The sequence below is a fragment of the Molossus molossus genome, unplaced genomic scaffold, assembly GCF_014108415.1.
Source record: "Molossus molossus isolate mMolMol1 unplaced genomic scaffold, mMolMol1.p scaffold_m16_p_11, whole genome shotgun sequence".
Lineage (NCBI taxonomy): Eukaryota > Metazoa > Chordata > Mammalia > Chiroptera > Molossidae > Molossus > Molossus molossus.
In genome coordinates, this window is record NW_023425346.1 from 91,426,749 (window position 1) to 91,448,555 (window position 21,807).

The 21,807-nt window shown below is 53.4% G+C and overlaps 1 protein-coding gene across 1 annotated transcript in view; it reads right to left on the minus strand.

Moving 5' to 3' along the window:
* Nucleotides 1-8,578: 8,578 nt before the first annotated feature.
* The window catches only part of CFAP65 (cilia and flagella associated protein 65), a 35,209-nt gene continuing 21,980 nt past the window's right edge, over nt 8,579-21,807 (minus strand). The window contains 14 exon segments of the mRNA XM_036253356.1: nt 8,579-8,711; nt 8,832-8,969; nt 9,651-10,154; nt 10,648-10,773; nt 11,222-11,424; nt 11,658-11,702; nt 13,235-13,342; nt 13,540-13,653; nt 13,913-14,056; nt 15,223-15,381; nt 15,484-15,675; nt 18,177-18,287; nt 18,423-18,489; nt 18,748-18,924. Of these exon segments, the coding sequence (XP_036109249.1) occupies nt 8,579-8,711; nt 8,832-8,969; nt 9,651-10,154; nt 10,648-10,773; nt 11,222-11,424; nt 11,658-11,702; nt 13,235-13,342; nt 13,540-13,653; nt 13,913-14,056; nt 15,223-15,381; nt 15,484-15,675; nt 18,177-18,287; nt 18,423-18,489; nt 18,748-18,924 (2,221 nt within the window).

Genomic DNA, 21,807 nt, shown 5'->3' on the forward strand with positions numbered 1-21,807 from the left:
AGTGCCAGATTCAACCCCACCTCTGAGCCCTTGCATTTGCTGTTTCCTTTACCTGGAGTGTCTTAGTCAGATCTTGGCATGGCTGGCTCCTCTGTTACCCCCTGGGTAATCCTGTTCCTGACATTTACTGTTCATCACATCACTCTGTTTTCTTTTCCTCTTCTTTTTTAATCCTTACCCGAGGATATTTTTTCCATTGATTTTTAGGGGGGGGGGCATCGATTGGTTGCCTCTGGCAAGTGCCCCAACCAGGGTGGGGGAATGGAACCTGCAATCCAGATACATGCCCTTGACCAGGAATCAAACCCGAGACCCTTTGGTCCTTGGGCCAACACTAACCACTTAGCCACATGGGCCAGGGCATTTTACAGCATTTATCACTCTGTAAATTTGTCTTTTTTATCTTTTGTTTGTGGGTGTGCTGAGTTGTCTCCTTGCTATACCGAATGTAAGCTCTATTTAAGTGGGCTGTGTCAGTTTTGTTATGCTCAGATCTTAGCACCGTGCTGGACACAGTAGGCGTGCAGTAAAACTTGAATGAGTGAACAAGGTGGTCAGGTTAGGTCAAATGTCCATGGGGGAAGGGGTGTGGAGGAAATTCTGCAGTAAGAGTGCACGAGTACCCCGAAGTTCTGGGGTGCCAAGAACAGGTGCTGAGAGCAGTCAAAGTTTCCTTTGGGTCTCTTTTTTCACAGGTGAGAAATTGCTCTTGTACCCTGAAGTTCTGGGGTGCCAAGAACAGGTGCTGAGAGCAGTCAAAGTTTCCTTTGGGTCTCTTTTTTCACAGGTGAGAAATTGCTTTTGAGGATCACAATGTGTGTAAAGGTGAGTATCCTAGAACAAGGGAGTAAAGTCCAAATTAGGAGGATTTAAGTCACAGCAGAGACAAACACAGCCAGGTTTGATTAGAAATGGGTCTGAACCATGCCCAGTCCCCTGACTACTCTACAGTAGGTTGGAGAGACACGAACAGGCCATAATTTCCCCAAAACCATAGAGGGGAAGTACAAACTATCAAAGGAGGCAAGAGCCAATCCTAGGCTCTGTGACCTGGCCTTTGGCCTTGGTTTCCCAAGTTGAGACTATGGCAGTGATGGGAAGTGAGGAACCCAGTTCCTCCTTTTTCTCTTTTCTGCCTTCCTCCTCGCTCTCTACCGGACAATTCTGGATTCGGCCACCAGGGGGCGCGGGAGGGCCGCTCTGAGAGGAAAGCTGAGGCCGCAGGGCGGGTGGAAGAGGCCGCGATGTGAGGCTGAGGTTGGGAGGGGCTGCGGACGCGGGTGGCGAGTGCGTCAGGATGTGCGTCTTCGCTGGTCCGTGACTCGGGTACCGAGTGTCAGATCCGAGGCTGTGGGGTGTCTGTCAGACTGGACGCTGTGTTTACAGGAGCTGGGGCCCAGGGTCTGGGCAGGCCCCTGGGGTTGGGGCTCCACCTGGGAGGACTGTTTCCAGTCCAGGTGTTGGTCAGATGACTGTATTCCGAAGGAGAGTGTGTGTGTGTGTGTGTGTGTGTGTGTGTGTGTGTGTGTTCAAAGGCTTGGGGGAAGTGGTGGGGGTAGTAGAGCTGAGATTAGAATTAGAATTAGGAGTCCACTGGGATTTGGGGTGGAGACCCTGAGTGTGAGCAGGGCCACTGTTCCTACTGGAACCCTAAATTCTGATCTTGGCTTGCCTCAGGAAGCTGTGTGGCACTAGCCAGCCTCTCCCCTCCCTTGCACCTCTCAGCTCCATCAGGAAAATAGTACATAGGTACCACTGCCCCCACCCTACAGTCTGCGGCTTTTCCTTCTAGCTGTCTGCACACCAACCAAACACAGCTAATAGCCAGTTGCCCAGAAGACCTCTAGACTTCTCTCAGGGTCTCCCCACACCCTCCCCCTCCCTGGTCTAGGCCTCAAAGTCACAGAAGAAAGGAAAGAATGAACCACTGAGGGGAAGGAGCAAGACAGGGGCTGTCAGGGGGCTCCTCCTAGTGTGCCAGAATGGGACTCTGGGCTTCAGTCCCTTTCCTGTACTATAGACCCCCTCCCAGCTTCCTCTGTCCGCCAGGTTGGTCCAGCTTCAGTCCCCCAGCCTCCCTTCACCCAACCTCTTCTTAGCCCCCTCCCACCCCCCAGCAGCTGGTCCTGTTTGTTTTCCCAGATCAGTTTCGCTCAGAGCTTCCTGAAGGATGGATGCACAGGTGGCTTTGTTTGCCAGCTCAGCACCCTCACCCTACCTCCTCCACATCCACAGCCTTGGCCTTTAGGTGTGGAGAGGGAGAGTTAGGTAGACAAAACAAACAAACAAACAAACAAACAAACAAACAAACGGTATCTCCAGATTTACACCTCCAAGAGACCTCAGTATCTCATAGGGATCACATCACCTTTAGAGAATCCCATCCCACCCCATTCAGTTCTTCCAGACCTGGGGTGGGGGCAGGAAGTGGAGGAGCAGGGCTGCAAAGGAGGGGGTGGTGATGGTAGGGACCTTTGGTTCCGCAGAAAAATCCTGAGGACCACTTCCCCTCTGATGATTCTACCCGAACACCTATCTCATAAGGGTACCCTAAGATCTCACAGAGAAACCCTCAGACCCAGTTCTGTGTCCTGTAGATCCTGATCATACCCTCATTCCCTATGGGGACATGTAGATCCAACAAAGAAACCCTTAAACCCAACCCTGGGCTCTCACCCCAGTTAAAGGTCCCCATCCCAGTTAAAGACCCTGAAAATCCCCAGCGCAGTGATGTCTCCCTCAAATAGAGCCCCATCCTGTGAAAGGCCCGATTTCTCAGGACTGTTGGGTAGCTAAGAGGTGCCTGGTGGCCCTTGTCCTATCAAGTCAGCCTGTTCCCACCCTTTCCCCCTCATTTCACTGGGAAATCAGCCAGGGCTTTGGTGACTGAATATGCAAATTCTGTGAATGGTGCCCTCCTGCACCTCGGTACCATCACCACCCCCTCCTTTGCAGCCCTGCTCCTCCACTTCCTGCCCCCACCCCAGGTCTGGAGCCAGGAACAGGCAGATGAGCACTTTCCCTGGGGCTGTGAGGTCTGGTCTCCTGGGAGACAGAGATAACAAGTGAGAGACCAGCTCAGCTCTGGCAGGGTCCAACAGCTGGGCCCCAAAGAGGTGGGTCTTGAGGGGGCGGGAGCTCCACCCACACAGACCTATTCTCTCATCCGCTATGAACAGAGCCCTCAGTAGGGATGGAGAGCTGGCCAGCATCCAGAGATGGGAGGAGGCTTTCACCACCACCCACTCACCCAGACACAAAGCTACAGGGCTGGCACAGGGCAACAGGGAGAGCACACGCATGTACACATTCACACAGTACAGGCACATGGATGGGTCCCACATGCCTTACAGGTGAACAGTGTCCTAGGATTTAATAGACACCTCAAAGTCACACTCAATGATGGGCAGACACTGTTCACTTGTTTCTCAAGTATTTAATAGGATGTACTATGTTCCAGGCACTGTGCTGGTTCGGAGTCACACAGCAGTATGCACTTTCACATGCACATGTCCCACTCCATGGCCACCTGGAGATCGGCTCAGCCACCCACCCACCATCATACAGACACCGAAGAGTGGGCTCTGGAGTCACGTCGCTGCCCGGGTTCAAATCCAAGCTCCTCTGCTTATAGGCACTTGCACTGTTTCTCAGCTTTTCCCTCTGTAAAATGGGAATAATAGTCTTAAAAACTGTTGTGAAGATTTAACTACATGTAAAACACAGCCTGCTGTATGCACCCAATAAACGTTAGCTGTTACTGTTGCCGTTGTGGTTATGACCGGCTTTGCTGCCTGGTTCTCCCCGCGCCCTGGGGCTGGGGTGGGTGGAGGGAAGAGTCCACGCAGCAAGCACGACTGGGAGCTGCTCTCCCTTGCCACACTTGCTCCTGGAAGCCAGCCCAGCCCTCAGGATGAGGGCCTTTCCCACCTCACCCCACTCCAGCCACTCTGCTCAGGACCTCAGTTTGGAGGATTGGGAGGGTCAGAGGGGAGTAGCCCAATCCTTTGTTTTTGTTTAGGCCTCTGGTCTCCTGGAAAGAATGCTTGGGAGTGAAACTGGAGACTTCTGGTCCCTGCACTTTTTCTGACTCTGTATGTGGTCTTGAGCAGGTCACTCCCCCTTTAGGGCCTCGGTTTTGTACCTGTAAACTAAGCTAACTGCTGATCCTGGATGGGCCTCCCAGCCTGACTTCTGAGATCCTGTGATGCCTCAGGAAGTTTCCCTCCCCTTCCCACCCAGCCTCCCTCCTCCCCTCAGGCCTAGCCAGCGTGAGGGGGCGAGTTGCCTGCTGTCGCCATGGGGACTAATCTCCAAGAAGGTCAGTGAGCCTCTGGTTCTGCCTTGGCTGGATGGGGATTAGCACCTGGGTATGAACCACCCTCCATACCTCCATGCCCAGGTATCCCCACTCTCTTGTAGACCCTGGGCAGCCTCCACAGCCAGAAGCTCCAAGGCTGGGCCAGAATCAGCAGGTGGACAGTGGAGGCAGGGCAGCTGCCACGGTTGTCTGTCCAGCTGTGGCCAAGAGAGAAAGGGGGAAAGATGGAGTCAGATCAGCCCCAGTGTCCACTCATGGCCTGAGCCTTGCCCCTCTTCACCTTCTGCTTCTTAATGGGGAGATACTGGTCTCCCAAGATAGGGGTGTCACTCCCACCTCCATCCTTGGCTGTCCCATTTGCAGCCACGGAGAAGCCACCTCTTTCTCCTCTGTTGGGGGCAATTTCCCCTTACCAATGTGGGGTGGAGGCTGTTTCCACGGACACCTCCCCCTTCTTCTACACACACTGTGCCTTCCACCTCCGGCTACCTGACCTGTGACCCTCCGTCTTCAAATCCTTCCATCTCTGAAGTGTACATGTCTGGTGGTCTCTGTCCCTCTTCTCTGGGTTTTCTCAGGTGGTCTCTGCCACTGTCTCAGGTCTCTCTCTAGCTCTTGTTTACACTGTGTGTGCAGTGGGGAGGGTGGTCTGCAGTTTCTCTGGCCTTGAAATTTCCCCTGTTGTTCTCACACCCTTCTCATCTGTGCCCTCTGTTTGTCCTCCCGTCCTGGTTGTGTTCTTGGCCCTCCTCCTCTCATCTTTCTCCCGAGTTCCATTTCCAATCAGCAGTTTCCCAGTCCCACTTCTGCCCACACTCCTCTTCCTGCTCCCTCCCCCGTCCAGGGTGCTGACAGAGATGACAGGAAGCAGGCTCTGGCTGGGAGCAAGACAGGCAAGGGGGGAGGGGGCCGCCTGGAACACCAGCTGCTGAGCACCCCCCTCACCCAGCTCTGCACCTGCAGGTCTGCCTGGCGTCTGGAGACTCCACCCCTGGCCAGGCAGGGAAGGAGGGGCCTGGATGAAAGGACAGATCCCTGGCCAGGAAATGCAGGTCTAGGGATTGGGTGGGGGATGGAGGTCCAGGGAAATTAGGCTCTGGGGGAAAGAGGCAGTGGCGCTCTGTCACAAGAAAATGAGAGCAATGGTGGCCTCATTTTCTCAACAATCCCTTGCCAAAGGACTGTTGTGTGTGTGTGTGTTGGGGGTCATTCCAGGGGAGACCTTTTTGCGCAGCCCCAGTATCTCTAGAATCCCAGCCAGATAAGGGAGAGCGCTAGCCCCCTTCTATGATTGGGGGTTGGGAGAAAACCCGTCCAAGGCACAGGGAGGACACAGGAGGACGTGCCAGCACCAGGCCTAGTCCCTGACAGGCACACCATTCAGTGCCAGGCAAAAAGCAGAGGGCTAGGCCCAGGACGGAAGCCTGTTCAGGGAGGCCAAAATGGGGGCTGCACACGCCCCAGCCTGGGACCCATGCACCCCCTCATTCCCCTCCAAGCTGCTGCCTGCAGATGCCACCTGCAGTGCCCCCTCTCCCCAGACCTGCCTGGGATCTGTCAGGGTCATCTCATCCTCACTCCCTTCCCTTCTCTGCAACAAGGACTCAGCAGATCCCATGGAACATGAGGGTGGTCAGGTGAGGGATGGTAATGGAGTGGGGGGGGGGGGGACAAGCCAGCAAGCACCTCCAGCAACATCGATATTGGAGCTGAAAGGGACCAGTGACTCCTGACCCTCACTCTCATCTCCCTGAGGGCTTGCCCAGGCCATGGGTGTGTGGGGGTGCAGTCCCTTCCCACAAGGCTTCCTCACCCTAAGGGGGAACTGGGGCTCCATATTGCTGTCCAAGGAGCCTTGGTTCCACCCCATCTATAACTAGCCCCTCCATCTGGGGCTGGCTCAGCATTACCATCAATTTTGGGAGGAGGAGTGGAGGACAGCTGGAGTCACAGGACAGACTCAGCCAGGGACTCAGACTGGCTCCAGGCCTTGTGTGGAGCCCTCAGTTCTAGGGTCTCCGAGCAGAAGGCCAGCGGTCTCGAATAATATCTGTCCCCCTCCTCCATGTCAGATCTTAACACTTTGAGTCTCCAGAAAAGGGGATGGTCTGTCCCAGATTTGGGTTGTAGCTGATGACTCATGGACTCCCAGCTAAGCTGAGGGCCACATAGACCCCACCCCCACCCTGAAATAAGAGGCCTTGGAGTTATGAAGTTAGGGAAAGGTGATGCGCTGCTGTGCCTGGGGACCCCATCAGGCAGGGACTACTGGACCCTGTGTTTGTCCTTTCCTATCAATCTGTCTGTCTGTCTGTCTGTCTGTCTCAGATATGGGAAGATTGAAAGAGGGGTGGGGGAGGTGACAGGGAGTGAATCCTCAGGATGACAGTACTGTAGGGATCTGGAGGAAGGACATGATCCTTCATCATGGTTCTAGCCCACCCCTCCCAGACTTTCCACACCTCACCACTAATTGCTCCAACTCTTCTGAGGGCCTCCAACTTTCCAGGTCAGGGGCCTCAGATATACTGCTAGAAGCCCAGAAACCAGTATATGGAGACTGGTGAGGCCCTCACGGGAGGCCAGACCAACATTCTCATTTTGCAAATGAGAAAATCCCAGGAGAGGCCCGAGAAATGACTTGCCCAAGGCCACAGAAGTCGCTGGGACAGAGTCGGGCCAGAAACCGGTTTCACGTTCTCTGAAATGCTCCTGTTCCGGGTTACAGCCCCCTATGCTACCCGGTGGGACCTGCTCAGTGGCCCGCATCACCCCGAACGGAGCCCGGCAGCCCAGCCCAGGAGTTGCGGGCCAGGGCAGGACAAGGCAAAGCGGGTGGGGCCGGATGGGAGCCGGATTTCCCCTGTGAGCGGCGCACAGCCTATCCGACCCGTATGGCGGCGGCGGCGGCCGGTGCCTGCGTGGCGATCGGGCTGGGCCTCCGGGCGGGTGCTGAGAGGCCGCCCCTGCCTCACGCGAGCCGAACGAACAAAACGCTCAGGTCCGGTTTGTGCGAGGGGCTCGTCGCGGGGCGGGAGCGGAGGGCCCGGGGCCTGGCGGTGGCCCTCGATGATCTCCAGGTCCTGGTCTTCCGAGAGCGCAGTGCCGCGCCGCGCTCCACCAGCCGCCGCCTCACCTGCGCGCATCTGTGGCTGACACGTCGGCGGCCCCGGGCGGCCACCACAGGTGCGCACCTGGTCTGCCCCTCCCTTCCTGGCCACCCTCCACCCGATCGGGCCCTGCTTGGCTTGGTCCCCAGTGCACGTTTCCGAGCTTGTGCCGAAGCTCGGGCTCAGCGCGCTCTTATACGGCTTGTTCAGTCCCCGCCCCCAGACACACACACACACACGCACACTCACACCTGTGCGGGTGCCCGTTTGCTCGGGGCAAATATTGACTCAGAGGAGGCGGAGCGCCCCAACCCCTTCCCCACCCCCGCCGGGGCTCTGGGGCCAGAGCTCTTCCGAGGCCTTGGCGGCGGGATGGGGGTGTTGGGGGGGGGGGTGGGGACCTGGGCGCCTCTGGAACAACACCAGATGTCACTTTTCCACCCACCCGCCTCTGGCGGAGTGTTCGGGGGGAGGATGGGAGGAGCCGAAGAGCAGAGGACAGAGGCTGCCTGGCCGAGGTTAGGGGGAGCAGGAGGTGGGTATCCTAGGAAGGCGGGACATCCCCTGGTCAGGGAATTCCTAGTCATAATGGGAGTAGCTCCTAGAGATTGTGGCCCGCTGTCTAGGGGTGACCTGCACCCGCGTTCCAGCGTCTATAGCTCTTGGCCCTCAGAGATGTGCCTCCGTTTCCCTTTCTTTCCAATCTATTAGCAGAGTTCCAGGAGCCCTGCAGCTGCCGGAAAAAGGCTGAGGGCGGAGTGCCCGGGCCTTGGAGTGGTCACCTCCACTCGCAACCACCTGCTGCACGGAACAGGCCTGGCGTTCAGTTCCTGACCACCACCTGCGCTGGGGCAAAGGCAGCCAGGCCCCAGCAGAAATGCCCTCCCCTGGCCTGACCAGGTCCAGGGCCAAGCAGCCAGTCAGAGAACCCTCGCCTAGCTGTGCTATGGAGTGGAGAGGCGCGACCTCCCAGTCAGGCCCTGTCTCCAAGGAGTCGCTGCGGTCCGATCGGCCGCTCCCACCATCTGTTTGTCAGAACGTGCGCGCAGAGTCGCTCCCACATCAGTGAATAAAGTAAAGGCAGATTTTTTTTTTTTAAAGGCTAGATGTTTTACTGGTGGAGCAGTGGAGAGGTGTCCGGCAGAACCTAGGGAAGCAAGTTCAAGGGGCTGGGCGCTTGTGTCCGCAATACATCAGGAGAGGGCGGTGCCGCCAGCAGCCGGGGCACTATTTGCTGTGACTCTAGGGGAGCTGTCGCCAGCAGGTCTGGAGTCGGAGTTCTGGAAGATAGAAAGCCCAGGCAGGGGTGAGGGCGACGTTTCTGGCCAAGAATGCCCTCCTCTGGCACCCCTCCACACCTCTCTGGTGCGGTTCCTGCTGCGGCGCCCCGGTGCCCCCACCTGGGAAAGCTGAGCGGTGGCAGCGCGATGACGCGCGGCCGAGAGGTGAGCACCACCTCTCCTCGGCTCGCCTCCACCAGGATGTTCTGGATTATGTTCTCCAGCAGCGCCTCCTGCAGGTTGGCGAAAGCCGGGAGCCTGTGGGGGACCAGGGCGGCAGGGTCAGCGCCATCACCTGCCAAGATGCTGTCCTCTGGTGGCCTCCTCTGTGCTGTACTATGTGCCACGCGCTCTATCTACATGGATTCTCATTTAACTCCTCACCCTCCCAACACTAGGAAGCATCCTCGTTCCAATTTTACAGACACTTAAAAGAGCCCAAGTTGCCAAATGTCATGCGGCTGATACAGTGGTGGGATTCGAACTCAAGTAATCAAAGTCCACATTCCAAAACCAGGTTTGGGGAAAGGCATCCAGCAGTGAGAGACAGCAGAAGGGAGTCGACAGGGCCAAGGAAATTCCAACCCCAACAGAAAGCAACCACAGAGCAGTCCCCGGGGGAAAGTGGTACAAGGAGAGGTGGTACTTCTTTTCTGGTTCTGGAAACCCATTGAAGAAACCTTGAAGACTATAACTATCCTCCTTGAAGTGGTATGATGGTGAATGTTAATAGCCAGGTCTTGGAGAAAAAATTAAAACTAGCCCGCCATTCTGTAAAGACTCGCACCCAGGCCTTACCCTTCCAATGTAATGTGAGTGAACACTGCATGGGTAGAGATGCGTATAGTAGAGGTCACCCCAGTATACCATCGCCTTGCAGGAAGGGTCCTTCTGCATACAGCCCCCCCTCCAAACCCTCACCTGGGTCTAGCTGCTCACCGACTGATGGCCTCCTTCTCATCGTGCTCTTGCTCCTCCTTCATTATGACCTTCAGCTGCTGCTGCCACCACCATTTCTGCAACTCCTGGGACATAGGTGGCGGTGTGGATTCAATCCCTGTCCGGGTCAACTTCTCTTCCTTCTCCTTTACCTCCTCCTTCACCTCCAGCTCCTCCTTGCCTGTTTCCTCCTCCTCTTTTATCTCTTCTTCCTCCTCTTCCTCCTCTAACTCCTCCTCCTCCTCCTCCTCTTCTTCTTCCTCCTCCTCATCCTCTTCCCCTACTTCTTGCTTCCCCGGCCTCCATTTGTCCTCCTCCTGCTCCTTGGCTTCCGCATTCTCTCCACTGTCGGAGGATAGAGATGAGTCTGGCTCTAAGTACACATTGCTGTTGTGGGCCATGAACCTGGCTGACTGCTCATTCCAGAACTGGCAAAAGTAAGGCGTCCGCTCCACCAGGGTTTGTTCTATGGCCTCATGGAAGGTCTTGTCTTCCAACAGGCCCCTGGGTGGCAGGGAGGAAGAGAAGTTTGTCGTTGAGAGGCTTTGCAGCCCCCTATGAGTTTTGGTTTCAGTATTCCCCAAGTAGTGGTTCTTGCCTACTGTGTTCACAAACAGGAGCAAAGTGGGGAAGGGGAGCCCTTGGTCCATTGCCCCTCCTATCCTTCTTTAGAGGAAGGTGTCTCTGGACCCCATGGAGTCTTAGAAGTGAACATTATGTGGTGGAGACAGAACCAGGAGGTCAGAGTTACATGGATGAGGGGCAGAAACCCTGGAGAGAATGTAAACTGGCTCAGACCTCATCTACCAGCCATGCACAGGGCAGAATCCAGCCTTGATGATCCCTCCTGGGGCCACCAATGGGAGGATCTTGTGAGGAAGTTATATTTTTCAGGAAAGAAAGGGCTAGGACTTCAGGGGCTGTTAGTGGACCCAGAGTTGACTGAATGGGCCGGAGAAATGGGGAGGGGGTGAGGATCCAGGGAATGGACAGTCACCTGATGATGGCGGTGAGACAGTCAACCAGAAGCTGCTTCTTCTGCTTGGAGGCAGGGTCCCACTTGTCAGGGGATTCTTTCTCAGAAGCCTCTGACTCCTCCCTGACACAATTCTTTGGCAGGTCCCTGGGGCAAGCCGTGACATTGAATGGCCTGGGCAAGCCACCATGCTAGGGCTGGGGGCATGAGCAGGGGTGGTGGCCTCATAGCCATGAGGACGTAGATGAGTTTGGGTTAGACCCAGTCTTAACCCAAACATGGTGCTACTGTATTTGGGGAACTAAACCCAATGCTCAGAGTCAGTGCAGGCCCTGGAGAGGCTCTAATTTGTAAAGGGAGGAATGAGGAGGCCTAGGTGGATTCTCTGGGGGCTCTGGCTCTTTGCCCTCTCCTCATAAGGGCCTAAGCAGAAATGGGGGCAGCTTGGACCTAGCAATGCCCTATTAGACCTGAGGTCCCCCACTGCACCTCTTCCAAGCCCTCAGCAAGGATTGGGTCTGGAAAACCCCTGTTCTGGAGTGGGAGAGGGGACAGAGAGCAGAGGAAGGAGACCTCTCACTCCCTGAGAGATCACCTGTGCAAGAAGTATCGGGAAAAGTCGGAGAAGAAGTTAGCCAGGAAGTAGTCGATGGCATGGGCACGGGCAGTGAGGCCCAAGTAGAGCATGATTGGTGAAGGTGGCTGGGGACGTGGCCAAGATGTCTCCTCCTTTGGGATCTTAAGATTCCAGCTGGTGGGCTGGTTGAGAGACTGCTGTTTCCTGATAGGGGGCAGCGTCTTTGGGAAAGGGGAGGCATGATGGCAAGTCTTTGGGAACTGCATTCACATCACCAATGGGTCCCTAGCTCACCAACCAGACCTTTTGGGCCACACAGGGGTTTGACTTCACCCATTGGCACTTTTATCCCTCCCTTCTAGGAGGCTGGACCACGGATTGGAGGTATCTCTGAGAGCGAGCAAGGACCCTCTCAAGTTATCCAAGGAGATGGGCCCGCGGCTTATGGCCTTACCTTGTACTTCCTCGTAGGTCCACAGGCTGTACAATATACCCTTCTCTGTGGGAGTAAAGAGACCCCTGCTTAGGATACAAGAGGACTAGAGGAACTCTTCTCTTCCTACCCTTTCTACTGACCCACCAAAGACCTGCAGTCAATGCCAGGACCTGTTGCCCTCTAGGACTTGCCCAAGTCCTAGCCACACCCTCTTCCAGAAACTTCCCGAGGGAAGTGTGACCTATAGACAAGGAAAATCTGGTTATCCAACTGAAGGAAATAGGAAGTGCCACCAAATATGTGTAGGCTGCCCCAAAAGAGTTTATCTTTGTGCCCTGGAGCTTTGTGCTTTGGTGTGATAAGGAACAGCCCCCCTTATTACAACTTAATTCAGAAATCCCTTCTTCTGTGGCCTCAAGATGTGATTTGCATTCATGGTTGGGCCAGAGCTTCAGAGAGGAGCAGTCTCTCCCTGGGAGTTCAGTGTGGTGGACACAGAGGTGATTGAGGGACAAGAAGACCATCATGGGAAGGCTATGAGACTGGGGGAGGAACCAAGACGTGTTTCATCTCATGTTTACCGTTTTCCCCTGACAAATGCTCATAGCGTGTTCAGTGAATGCTCACTAGGGGCCAGACACTGTTGTAGACATGTTGCATATATTAACTCATTTAGTCCTCCCAACAGTACTGTAGAGCAGATAATATTTTACTGGCACCTGAAAACATTTTTTACACTTTTATTTTTAACCTTCTTAATTTGGGAAATTTCAAATATATCAAAATTTGTAAAGATTGCTACAAAGTACGTATCTTCCATTACTCGCTACCCAGATTCAACAATTAGCCGCTCTCAGCCCATCTTGTCTCATCTCCATCCCACCTCTGAATGACCTTGAAGCCAATCCCAGATGTCATATTACCCTCATTTTATAGTTGAGGGAACTGAGAAGTTAAATAATTTGACCAAGATCATGGAGCTAGAAATAATCAAAACCAGCAACGCTTTCCCAGAGCCTGCACCCAAAACCACCATCCTGTACTGTTCTCTGTCAGGAGGTGAACTCTATCTTGTTTCCCTGGTCTCCAGTACCCAGCATTTCAAAGGCACGTGTTGGCCTTGGCTGGTTTGGCTCAGCACTTAGAGCATCGGCCCATGGACCAAAGGGTCACGGGTTCAATTTCTAGTCAAGAGCACATACCTGGGTTGCAGGTTTGATCCCTGACTCTGAGGCAACCAATTGATGTGTCTCTCTCACATCAGTGTTTCTCTCTCTCTCTCCCTCCCTCTCTTCCACTCTATCTAAAAAATCAGTGGAAAAATATCCTTGGGTGAGGATTAACAAAACGAAGCAAAATAAAAAAAAAGCACTTGTTAAATATTAGCTACATGAAACAGGAAATGGTCAGCCAGTCTTCTGTATTCAAATAGTCTCTTGGAGAGATGCTGTGCTTAGTCTAATGAAAGAAATCTAATTTCTTAGGGCAGGCTGGCCAATTTTGCATTAAGACCCACTCGGATCACTACCTCTGTCCCCTCTGGTAAGGCCAATCAGAAAGATCTGTGTGTTCAAGGCCCACTCTGTCCTCCGCACCTCCACTTTCCTGTCCGTGATTGTAAACTCCACTTCCTGCCGCACCTGCTCATCCTTCCACTCTTGCAGCTCTTTATGGAACTCCTGAAGGAGTTCCTGCTGGTACACCTGGGCCCAGGACAAGGACAGAGAAGACCAGGGTCTGAGAGACTTGCAGCCAGGCCTTGCCTTGGGCCTGTGCTGTGGGCCCCCCAACCTTTCCAGGGGCTGGCTCTCTCTGGGATTCTGGGGATCCAATAGCCCACCCCACTCCCCGGGGCTGGGAGCTGTGCTTTATCCCAGCTTCTCTCCGGGGCTGGTCCTACCTTGCATACCAGGTCCATGCTGTAGAAACTGGCATGCACTGAGGCCTTCAGAGTCACCACAAATGGGATTGACTCTCCCGGGGCCACCTTCCCTTTCATGGGGCTCACAGACACCTGTTGATTTGGGGAAGGAGTCTCTGGATCGTCATGGAGATGGAATGGGACAAGATGGGATGGGAGGGGATGGAGTGGTATGATATGGGAGGATGTATGGGATGGGAGGATAGGGGAGGGTGGGGTGAGACGGGACAAGATGAGACTGGATGGGACAGGATGGAATGGGATGGGCTGAGATGGGACATGATGGGAGGAGATAGGCTAAGTCTGGAGCCGTGCTGGAGGTTCGGATTCTGTGGACACAAGGGGCTCTCACCTCCCCGAAGTCTAGAGGCTTCAGCTGCCAGACGAAGACAATTGTCTCATTCTTGGAGATGTTGTTGAGGAACAGAAAGCGGCTGCACTTGCTCTGCACAGGAATGTTTCCCAGTGAGATGCGAGACTGGGACAGGAAGACATTCTGTTGGTGGAGACAACACAACAGAACTTTGGGAGGTGAAGAAATAATAACCATAGTAACCACTGCCAGTTACTGAGTGCTTTCAACAGGCCAGGTACCATGGGAGGCCATTTACATGCATGTGATCTTCCCAATAGCCCTATGACACAGGTACTACTATTGTCCCCATTTTACAGATGTGCTGCTAAGGTTCAGACAACATAAATATTTTCTCCAAAGGTCTCTTACAGGTGCAGCTGGAATAAACCCAGACGGTCTCACTCTAAAACCTTTTTGACCATAAAAATGGGCTTGGGAAGGCTGAGAAATCAGAATTCGCTTTGATAAGACAGAACTACAACCAACACAGTTTGAGTCCCTTGCTCTGGTTGTAAATGAATGGGTGATCAGCTGTTTTTGTTGAAACTGGGCACAAAATAGTAGCTATGTTGTAGGGGTGTCTGGAAAGACTGAGGCCACATGCAAGGAGCACTTTCTCTCGATCCAGACTGATTGCCTCCAGGGCTGGGACTTCGTTGGATTCTTCCCTGTGTTCCCAGGGCCTCCACAGGGCTCATCGTGCAGTAAGAGTCTGAAAGGGTAAGAGCAGAAGGGTGGACAGGCAGATGTCGAAGTGGACAGAGTCTGGATGGGTGCAGGGAAGATGGATGGAGAGCTGGGTGGGTGGATGGATAGATACATGGATGAGTAAATGGGTATACAGGTCAGTGGGGAGATGGATAGATGGGTGGATGGATAAATGGATCAGACCTCCCAACATTGAGGAGTATGTGAACTAAAGACAATGTTAGTGACTCTAGTTATCTTTCAGCAAAATCCATCTGGGTCCAGGGTTGGGCTGTTCTGCCTGAAGATAATACCTTAGAACCCTAGAATGGGAGAGCTTCTTTCTACCCTTTCTAATAACCCCATCCTAATGCCCAGAAAAGAGGGTGGAGTGGCTTGAGCAAGAACACCTGTGGTCACTAGGTGGCAGGGTAAGCCTCCTGTGGAGCTGGTGCTGCCTCCTAACTCTGGAGGAGGGCTGGTTCCAGGCTTCCTCTCTGTATCCTTCCATTCTCAACATCATCATCTTTCCTTCTCAGCCTCCCCGTCCCTCTGCACTGGCCACGCTGGGCTCTCAGGCTCCTCCTAGGCCTCATGCCTTCCCAGTTCCCGTCCCCTACCTGTCCAGGGACCATCAGCCTTGAGTGTACGGAGCTGTTGTCCCATGAGGAGATATTGTGGAAAGGGGCTGTATCCCCCATGGCATGGGGGTCATAGCCCACTCCTTGGAATTGGATTATGGCTGAGTTCCATCCCAGGATGTGTACGGGCACGTTCACCTGGGGAGTTAGGAGGGTTGGGGGAAAGGACTGGTCAGAGCAGGGCCTGCTGAGGAGGCCAACTCCAACCCCTGCCCCACGTTAGCCCAGGCTGCTGCTCACTGTGTAGGTCTTGGCTTCAATAGGTGAGAAGATCCACAGGACCTGAGCAGTTGTGCCCGGCTGGATCTCCCCTTGGGGGTTGAGGCAGCAGAAGATGGGGTGGTCAAAATTTTTTTCCTGAACATGAGTCAGGACGTTGGTCTGGATCTCATATGTCACGGGCACCGAGCCACCATTGTACATCTCATAAATCTGCAGGAGGTGGAAATAGGAAAACCTCCAAACCAGCTCAGGGTTGCAATGCAGAGAGCCCGGGATTCTGTGTCCACTGCAGGTGGGCAGGTTGATCTCCAGAAGTCACACTTACAGTCCCAGAGCTCCCTTAATACCTCGAATTTCCCTTTTGGCTTCATCATCCAAGAAGCATGTAACTATATTTTCAACCTGTGATGTTTTGAGATAACCTGTAATCCTTATTCTATTTGCTCTCGACTTACCTTTGTTAAGGTATAAGGGGACACTATGCTCGTGTCCTTAGTATTGGAGTTTAGGCAAATGTCCAAGCAGGCACCATCCTGACTCTTCATCATTTTTTTTTTTTTTTTTATCCTCACCCGAGGACATTTTTCCATTTTTTGTACAGATAGAGTGGGAGGGGGAGAGAGAGAGAGAGAGAAACATCGATGTGAAAGGGACACATCGAGTGGCTGCCACCCGCACGACCAACCAGGGCCGGGGACAAACTGCAACCGAGGTACATGCCCTTAGCGGGAACTGAACCCAGGTCTCTCCAGACCGCAGGCGGACGCTCTAACCGCTGAGCCAAACCGGCCAGGGCCTTCATCATTTCCTAGGCTCTGGTTCTAACCACCTGTGAGGCTGCCACTTTCCACATCTGCTATTAGAGGCAGAACAGAGAGCGGAAGGAAGGTATGAGGTCCCTCGAGATTAACTCCAAAGTTTTGGAATCACAGAACATTTTGGAAGAAACCAGAGAGCTTCTGGCCCAAGCCTTCATTTGAGAGATGAGCAAAGAGAAGCCAGAGAGAATAGAGTTCATGTGGATTGAGGCCCGGCCTCATCGATTTCAGCGCCCACCCCTGGGACCGTCCTCTGAACGTCAGACTAACTTCTCCTTGACAACCTCTCTTGGTTGTCTCACAGGCATCTCAAAATTGACCACAATGCAACTCTTCACTCTAAAACCTATTCCTCCCCCACAGTGCATCTCCTTTCAGTAAGTGGACTACATATTCCCGGCAGCTCGAACCAGGAGTCCAACACATCCTCAATCTCCCCGTGTCTCTTACTTCCCAGATCCAATCCCCAGGAAGTCCCGATGATTCTACCTCTAAAATGCAAATTAAATCTGTTCACCTCTCTCTCTTTCCATGGCCCTCTTCCGGGCCATCATCTGTCATCATCTCATGACCGAAAGAAAGCTCGGCCACAGTTGTGGAATTTGGCTGGAGGCACAACTGGGTCTGCTGGCTCCGTATCTGGAGACATTTTCTATTGTCTGTGCTCAGGGCCACAAGAGAGTGGTCTGGTCCCTCTCCTGAGGCACCTGAGTCCTTGCCTTCCTTTTGGGGTGTGTGGACCTCTGCAGGCTTGGGCACGCCCAGCCCCAGCTGGTGCTTCCGGGAAGCCAGTGGGGTAGAGGGTGGTGCAGGGAAGGGAGGTGTGAGCGTGGGGCTGGCGACCTCCACTCAGGTCCAGGGAGCCCATTCCTCTGCCTCGAGGCTGAATGGCTGGAGGCCCCTGCCCAGAAACACAAGGGCTTCTAAATGGTTGGAAATTTCAAAGCTATGAAATGTTTGGGGAAATGCTATGTCCCCCTCTTGGAGATTTCCAATGTACATTTTCACAGCAAAGGAACCCAGTTCCCTCCAGCTAATAAAGAAAATCTTATAGCTTTGTGAGAATTCATATTCCAGTTTTCCACATCCAGGAGGAGGTCCTTGAAGCAGTGCTTTTCAAACTGTTGCTGAGACCTGTTAGCGAGCAGGTCATGAAACCTATTTAGTAGGTCATGCTCAGCATTAAAAAAATATGGAACAGAATATAATAAAACAAAACACCAGAGTTCTTTTAAATAGTAGTGTATATATTGATTTGTGATCTGTTGTATGTGTATGTAAGTACTGGGTTATCATCCAAAATACATTAGTGTGGCCCTGGCCGGTTTGGCTCAGCGGTTGGAGCGTCGGCCTGCGGTACAGAGAGACCAGGGTTTGGTTCCCTCTAAGGGCATGTACCTCGGTTGCAGTTTGTCCCCGGCCCTGGTTGGTCGTGCAGGTGGCAGCCACTCGATGTGTCCCTTTCACATCGATGTTTCTCTCTCTCTCTCTCTCTCTTCCTCTCTCTCCCTCCCGCTCTATCTGAACAAAAAATGGAACAATGTCCTCGAGTGAGGATAAAAAAACAAAAAACAAACAAACAACAAACATTAGTGTGGTTTATGGTCAAAGAAGTTTGAAGAACACTGTGCTAGAGCTAAAAATATAATAAGCCTCTTTTTGCATGAGAACAAGGCCTGGCTGAGTGCTGGGCACCAGGCACCAGGAAGCTGAAGCCTCTTGCCTTGGGTCTCTGCCAGTTGCCCAGTCTCAGGGTTCAACCTGTAGCCCCTGAGGGCTTCGAGTGAGGGCTTCTGGAAGGCAGTATCTTTGTCACCCTATCAAGAACTTTTGCAGATACACAGAGATCACCATGTAGGCCTCTTGGGGGCCAGGATGATTTAGACCACTGACCTGCTGCGGCGGCAGTGCGTCACCGATGGGGACAGGGATGAACTGGTGGCTCGTGGAGGTGAAGTGCACATACTTCTGCTCCAGCCTCACTGTCACACCAACGAAATTTAGCTAGAAACAGAGAGCTCATGAGTAGCATCCTTCCTTGGGAGGAAGTGAAGCACCCAGGAGAGAGATTCAGACCCCAGCTCCCTGGGGCCATAATTCCCTGATTGTCCCAGGACAGGATCAGGGCTGGGGCCTCACCAGGATCTCCCGGCCATAGGACACCTTGAAGAGCACTGGGAGGCGATCAGTGCCAATGAAGAGGTGGCTGGAAGGGAGGACACAAGTCCGGGATGAGTTAGGGAGCCCTGGCACCAGTGGGAGAGCAAACGATCACAGGACGCCTGTGACTCTGAGCTGGCGCCCCGGGAGCATGTGGAAGCCCCTGAGTTGGGAAGGGACAAAAGGGGAATTAAACTCCCCTGCAGTGGGAAGGCAGGGTCCTCCCAGGGTGGTGCCAGGCCAGGATCCACCAGGAGCCGGGGGAAAGGGGGGATCTCTGGGACTGGAAGTGCAGGGTGAGCACCTGTACTGGAGCTCCACCACCTGCTCCTGCCCAGGACTCAGGCTCCCCGTCCGGGGGCTGATGGAGAATATGCAATTGTCCTGCACACGCATTTGGTGTAGCTCGATGCAGTCAAACTCCGCTTCGTCTGCCCACGGCTCCAGGTCAATCTGCTGGTCGCTTGGAAAGAGGAAGGCCCTGGGAAGGGGTACAAAGCAGGAGGAGTGAAGCCTCTCAGTCAGAAGAGAGAGGCAGGAGCTCTGAGCCCCTGGAGGGATGGTGGCCTCCTCCTCCATGCTCCCCACTTCATCCCGCCATCTGGCAAGCTGTCCCATGCATGGCTGGGCAAACGTGGTTGTGGTGGATTCCCACTGCACAATGACTAAGCAGGAGTGAAGGTCAGGGCTCCCATTTGGGTGCGGGGGGTTGAGGAGGTCACTTATATATGTGGGTTGGTTGGAGCTGGCTATTAACCCTGGAGGTGTTTCTGTGCCAAAACTCCTAGGAAGATCCCTTTGAGGCTCCTAAGAAGGCCAGCAGTACCACCCAGGGCCGTGTCCAGGCCAGCTCGAGAACAGAGCAGAGAACAGATGTCCCAGCAAGACTGGCACTCCGGAATCTGAAGCAAAGCTGGGCCTAGATTAATGCCCCTGAAATGCCTGGGTAAAGTAGACACTGTACTCTAAAGCTAGTAAAACAAGTGACAAAGGGGACCCAAAGTCACAATCTGAGATCTGGCAAAGAGATGGCCCCAAACTGGCAGAAGCTATAAAGAGGGAGAAGTCAGAGGGGTAAAGAAAATGGCCAACACATCCGAAGAGGCCCAACAGGAGTTTGAAAAAGCAAATCAAAACTCCCTCCGGCCCATCTTAAATATATTCACATCAGTAATGTGAAGAGTTACATCCAATGCTGTTATGTTTAGAAAGAAGAGACACCTTCAAAACAAGGTAGGAAGAGAAGAAACTGCTACCACCTTTTTTGTAGAAATTTGGAATAAAAAAAATGCATATGCCCTTTGACTCAGAAATTCTATTTAAGGGAAGTAACCTGCAGGAATAAATGCACGCATGTGTACCCACACAAAGATGTTTATTATAACATTCTTTTTTCTGTTAACTTTTTTTCTTTATTGATTTTAGAGAGAGAAGAAGGGAGAGGAAGAGAAATAGAAACATCGATGAGAGAGAACATAGATTGGCTGCCTCCTGCATGCCCCTCACCGGGCATTGGGCCCACAACCTGGGTGTGCCCTGACCAGGAATCGAACTGGTGACCCGGCGACCTCTTGGTGGATGGGTTGATGCTCAACCACTGAGCCACACCAGCTGGGCACAACTTTCTTTATAGTGGAAAAAAAAAGAAAAAGAAAAAGCACTGGAGGCCCGGCTGGTGTGGCTCACTGGTTGAGTGTCAACCCACCCACCAAGAGGTCACCGGGTCACCGGTTCAATTCCAGGTTAGGGCACACACCCAGGTTGTGGGCCCAATGCCCAGTGAGGGGCATGCAGGAGGCAGCCAATCGATGTTCTCTCTTATGGATGTTTCTATCTCTTTCTCCCTCTCTCTCTCTCCCTTCCTCTTTCTCTAAAAATTAATAAAGGGAAAAAAATGTTTTTTTTAAAACACTGGGAAGAACTTATGTCATCCAATAAAGGAGTGGTTTAATAATTTAAGGTAAAAAATGGAGTATGATGCAACTATTAAAAAGAATGAGTTAGATCTATATATTGATCTGTATTTATGTAAAGGGAATGTTGTTGATACAATGCTGAGCAGAGAGTAGCATGTAAAGTATCATGCCATTACTGCAAAAACAAAATGAGAAAGAAACAGAACAACCTTGCAACTGTCCTGTCTGTTAGCGGTACAAGTGCTGAGACAGGGCGCTCTTGTCACCCCAGCAGGGTGGGCTTGGAGAGGGAGCTGGGGAAGGTCTTACTTTTCCTCCATTATCCTTGTATCGGTTGACTTGTTACAGCTGAATAAGCTGCTTCTGTCATTTTATCTGGGGGAGATCTTGCTATTTTGGGGTCGTCTAGATAGTTTCAACATCTCCGTTTTCCTCACCCAGTCTCCCTCCAAATGATCCCTGTCCCCCTTTCCCTACCATGTGGGCTCCCCCACCTGGGGACTGCAGAGCCTGTTCCCCTGCCTCAAGCCATGAATCCATTTTTCTCTCTGCAACCCAGACCAGAGTGACAGGCCTTGAAAGCTGATGTCTTTGCCCTTCATTGCCGTTCACATGGCATCGAAGCTCTCAGAAATAAGTCCAAATCCTCAGGAGAAGAATCCTAAGGCCTAGACCGTGGGCCATGTCGGGTGACCCAGCCACATCCGAGGCCCTCTCCTCCCTCCCTCCCAACGCTCCAGTCACTGGCGCTGCCCTCTCACCACGCGCAGCCGGGTGCTCTATCGGGAGGTTCTGCGCAGCCTCTCTGCCTCTTTCTGGAGGCTGCAGGCCTGGCTTAGTGGTGGCCCCTACCCACGTCCCAAATGGGGTGACGTGACCTCCAGGGATGCCCACGGGTCTTTCATAGCACATGTCACCCTGCACCAAAGGCTTGTCTCTGCCCAGAGAGCCCTGCCGCACCTGCGCTTCTGCTCTGAGGGCAGCCTGGAGCCCACACCTGGGAGGCCCCAGTAAAGATGCAGCCAGTGGCTTCATGCGTGCACGCGGGAGCGAGCCGTGTTCACCAGCCCCCAAGGAATCTCCCCTTAACGCAAGGCCCCACATCTCGGCCAAGCGCAGAGGTGAGGCGCAGAGAAGAAGGCTTGAAGGGAGTGGGCAGCGGTGTGGCTCCCTGTTTCCCCCCTACTCTCCTCATCCTTGGGGTTCTCACTCCATCTGTCCTGCCTGCTGCTGCCTCCAGGCCAAGTCCACACTCCCCGCTTCTTGCTGGTCTTGGCAGGAATAAAACCTTCAGTTTATTCTTTATAAACTCAGCAGAGACCAGCTAGAATTTTCAAAAATAGCCTTCTAAGGAAGGGAAAGGAAATACAGCACACAAAAAGCCTAGGAGAGCCGAGCCATCCAAGGACGGTTCCCTGTGCTTGGAATCCTGGAAGAAGCACAGACTG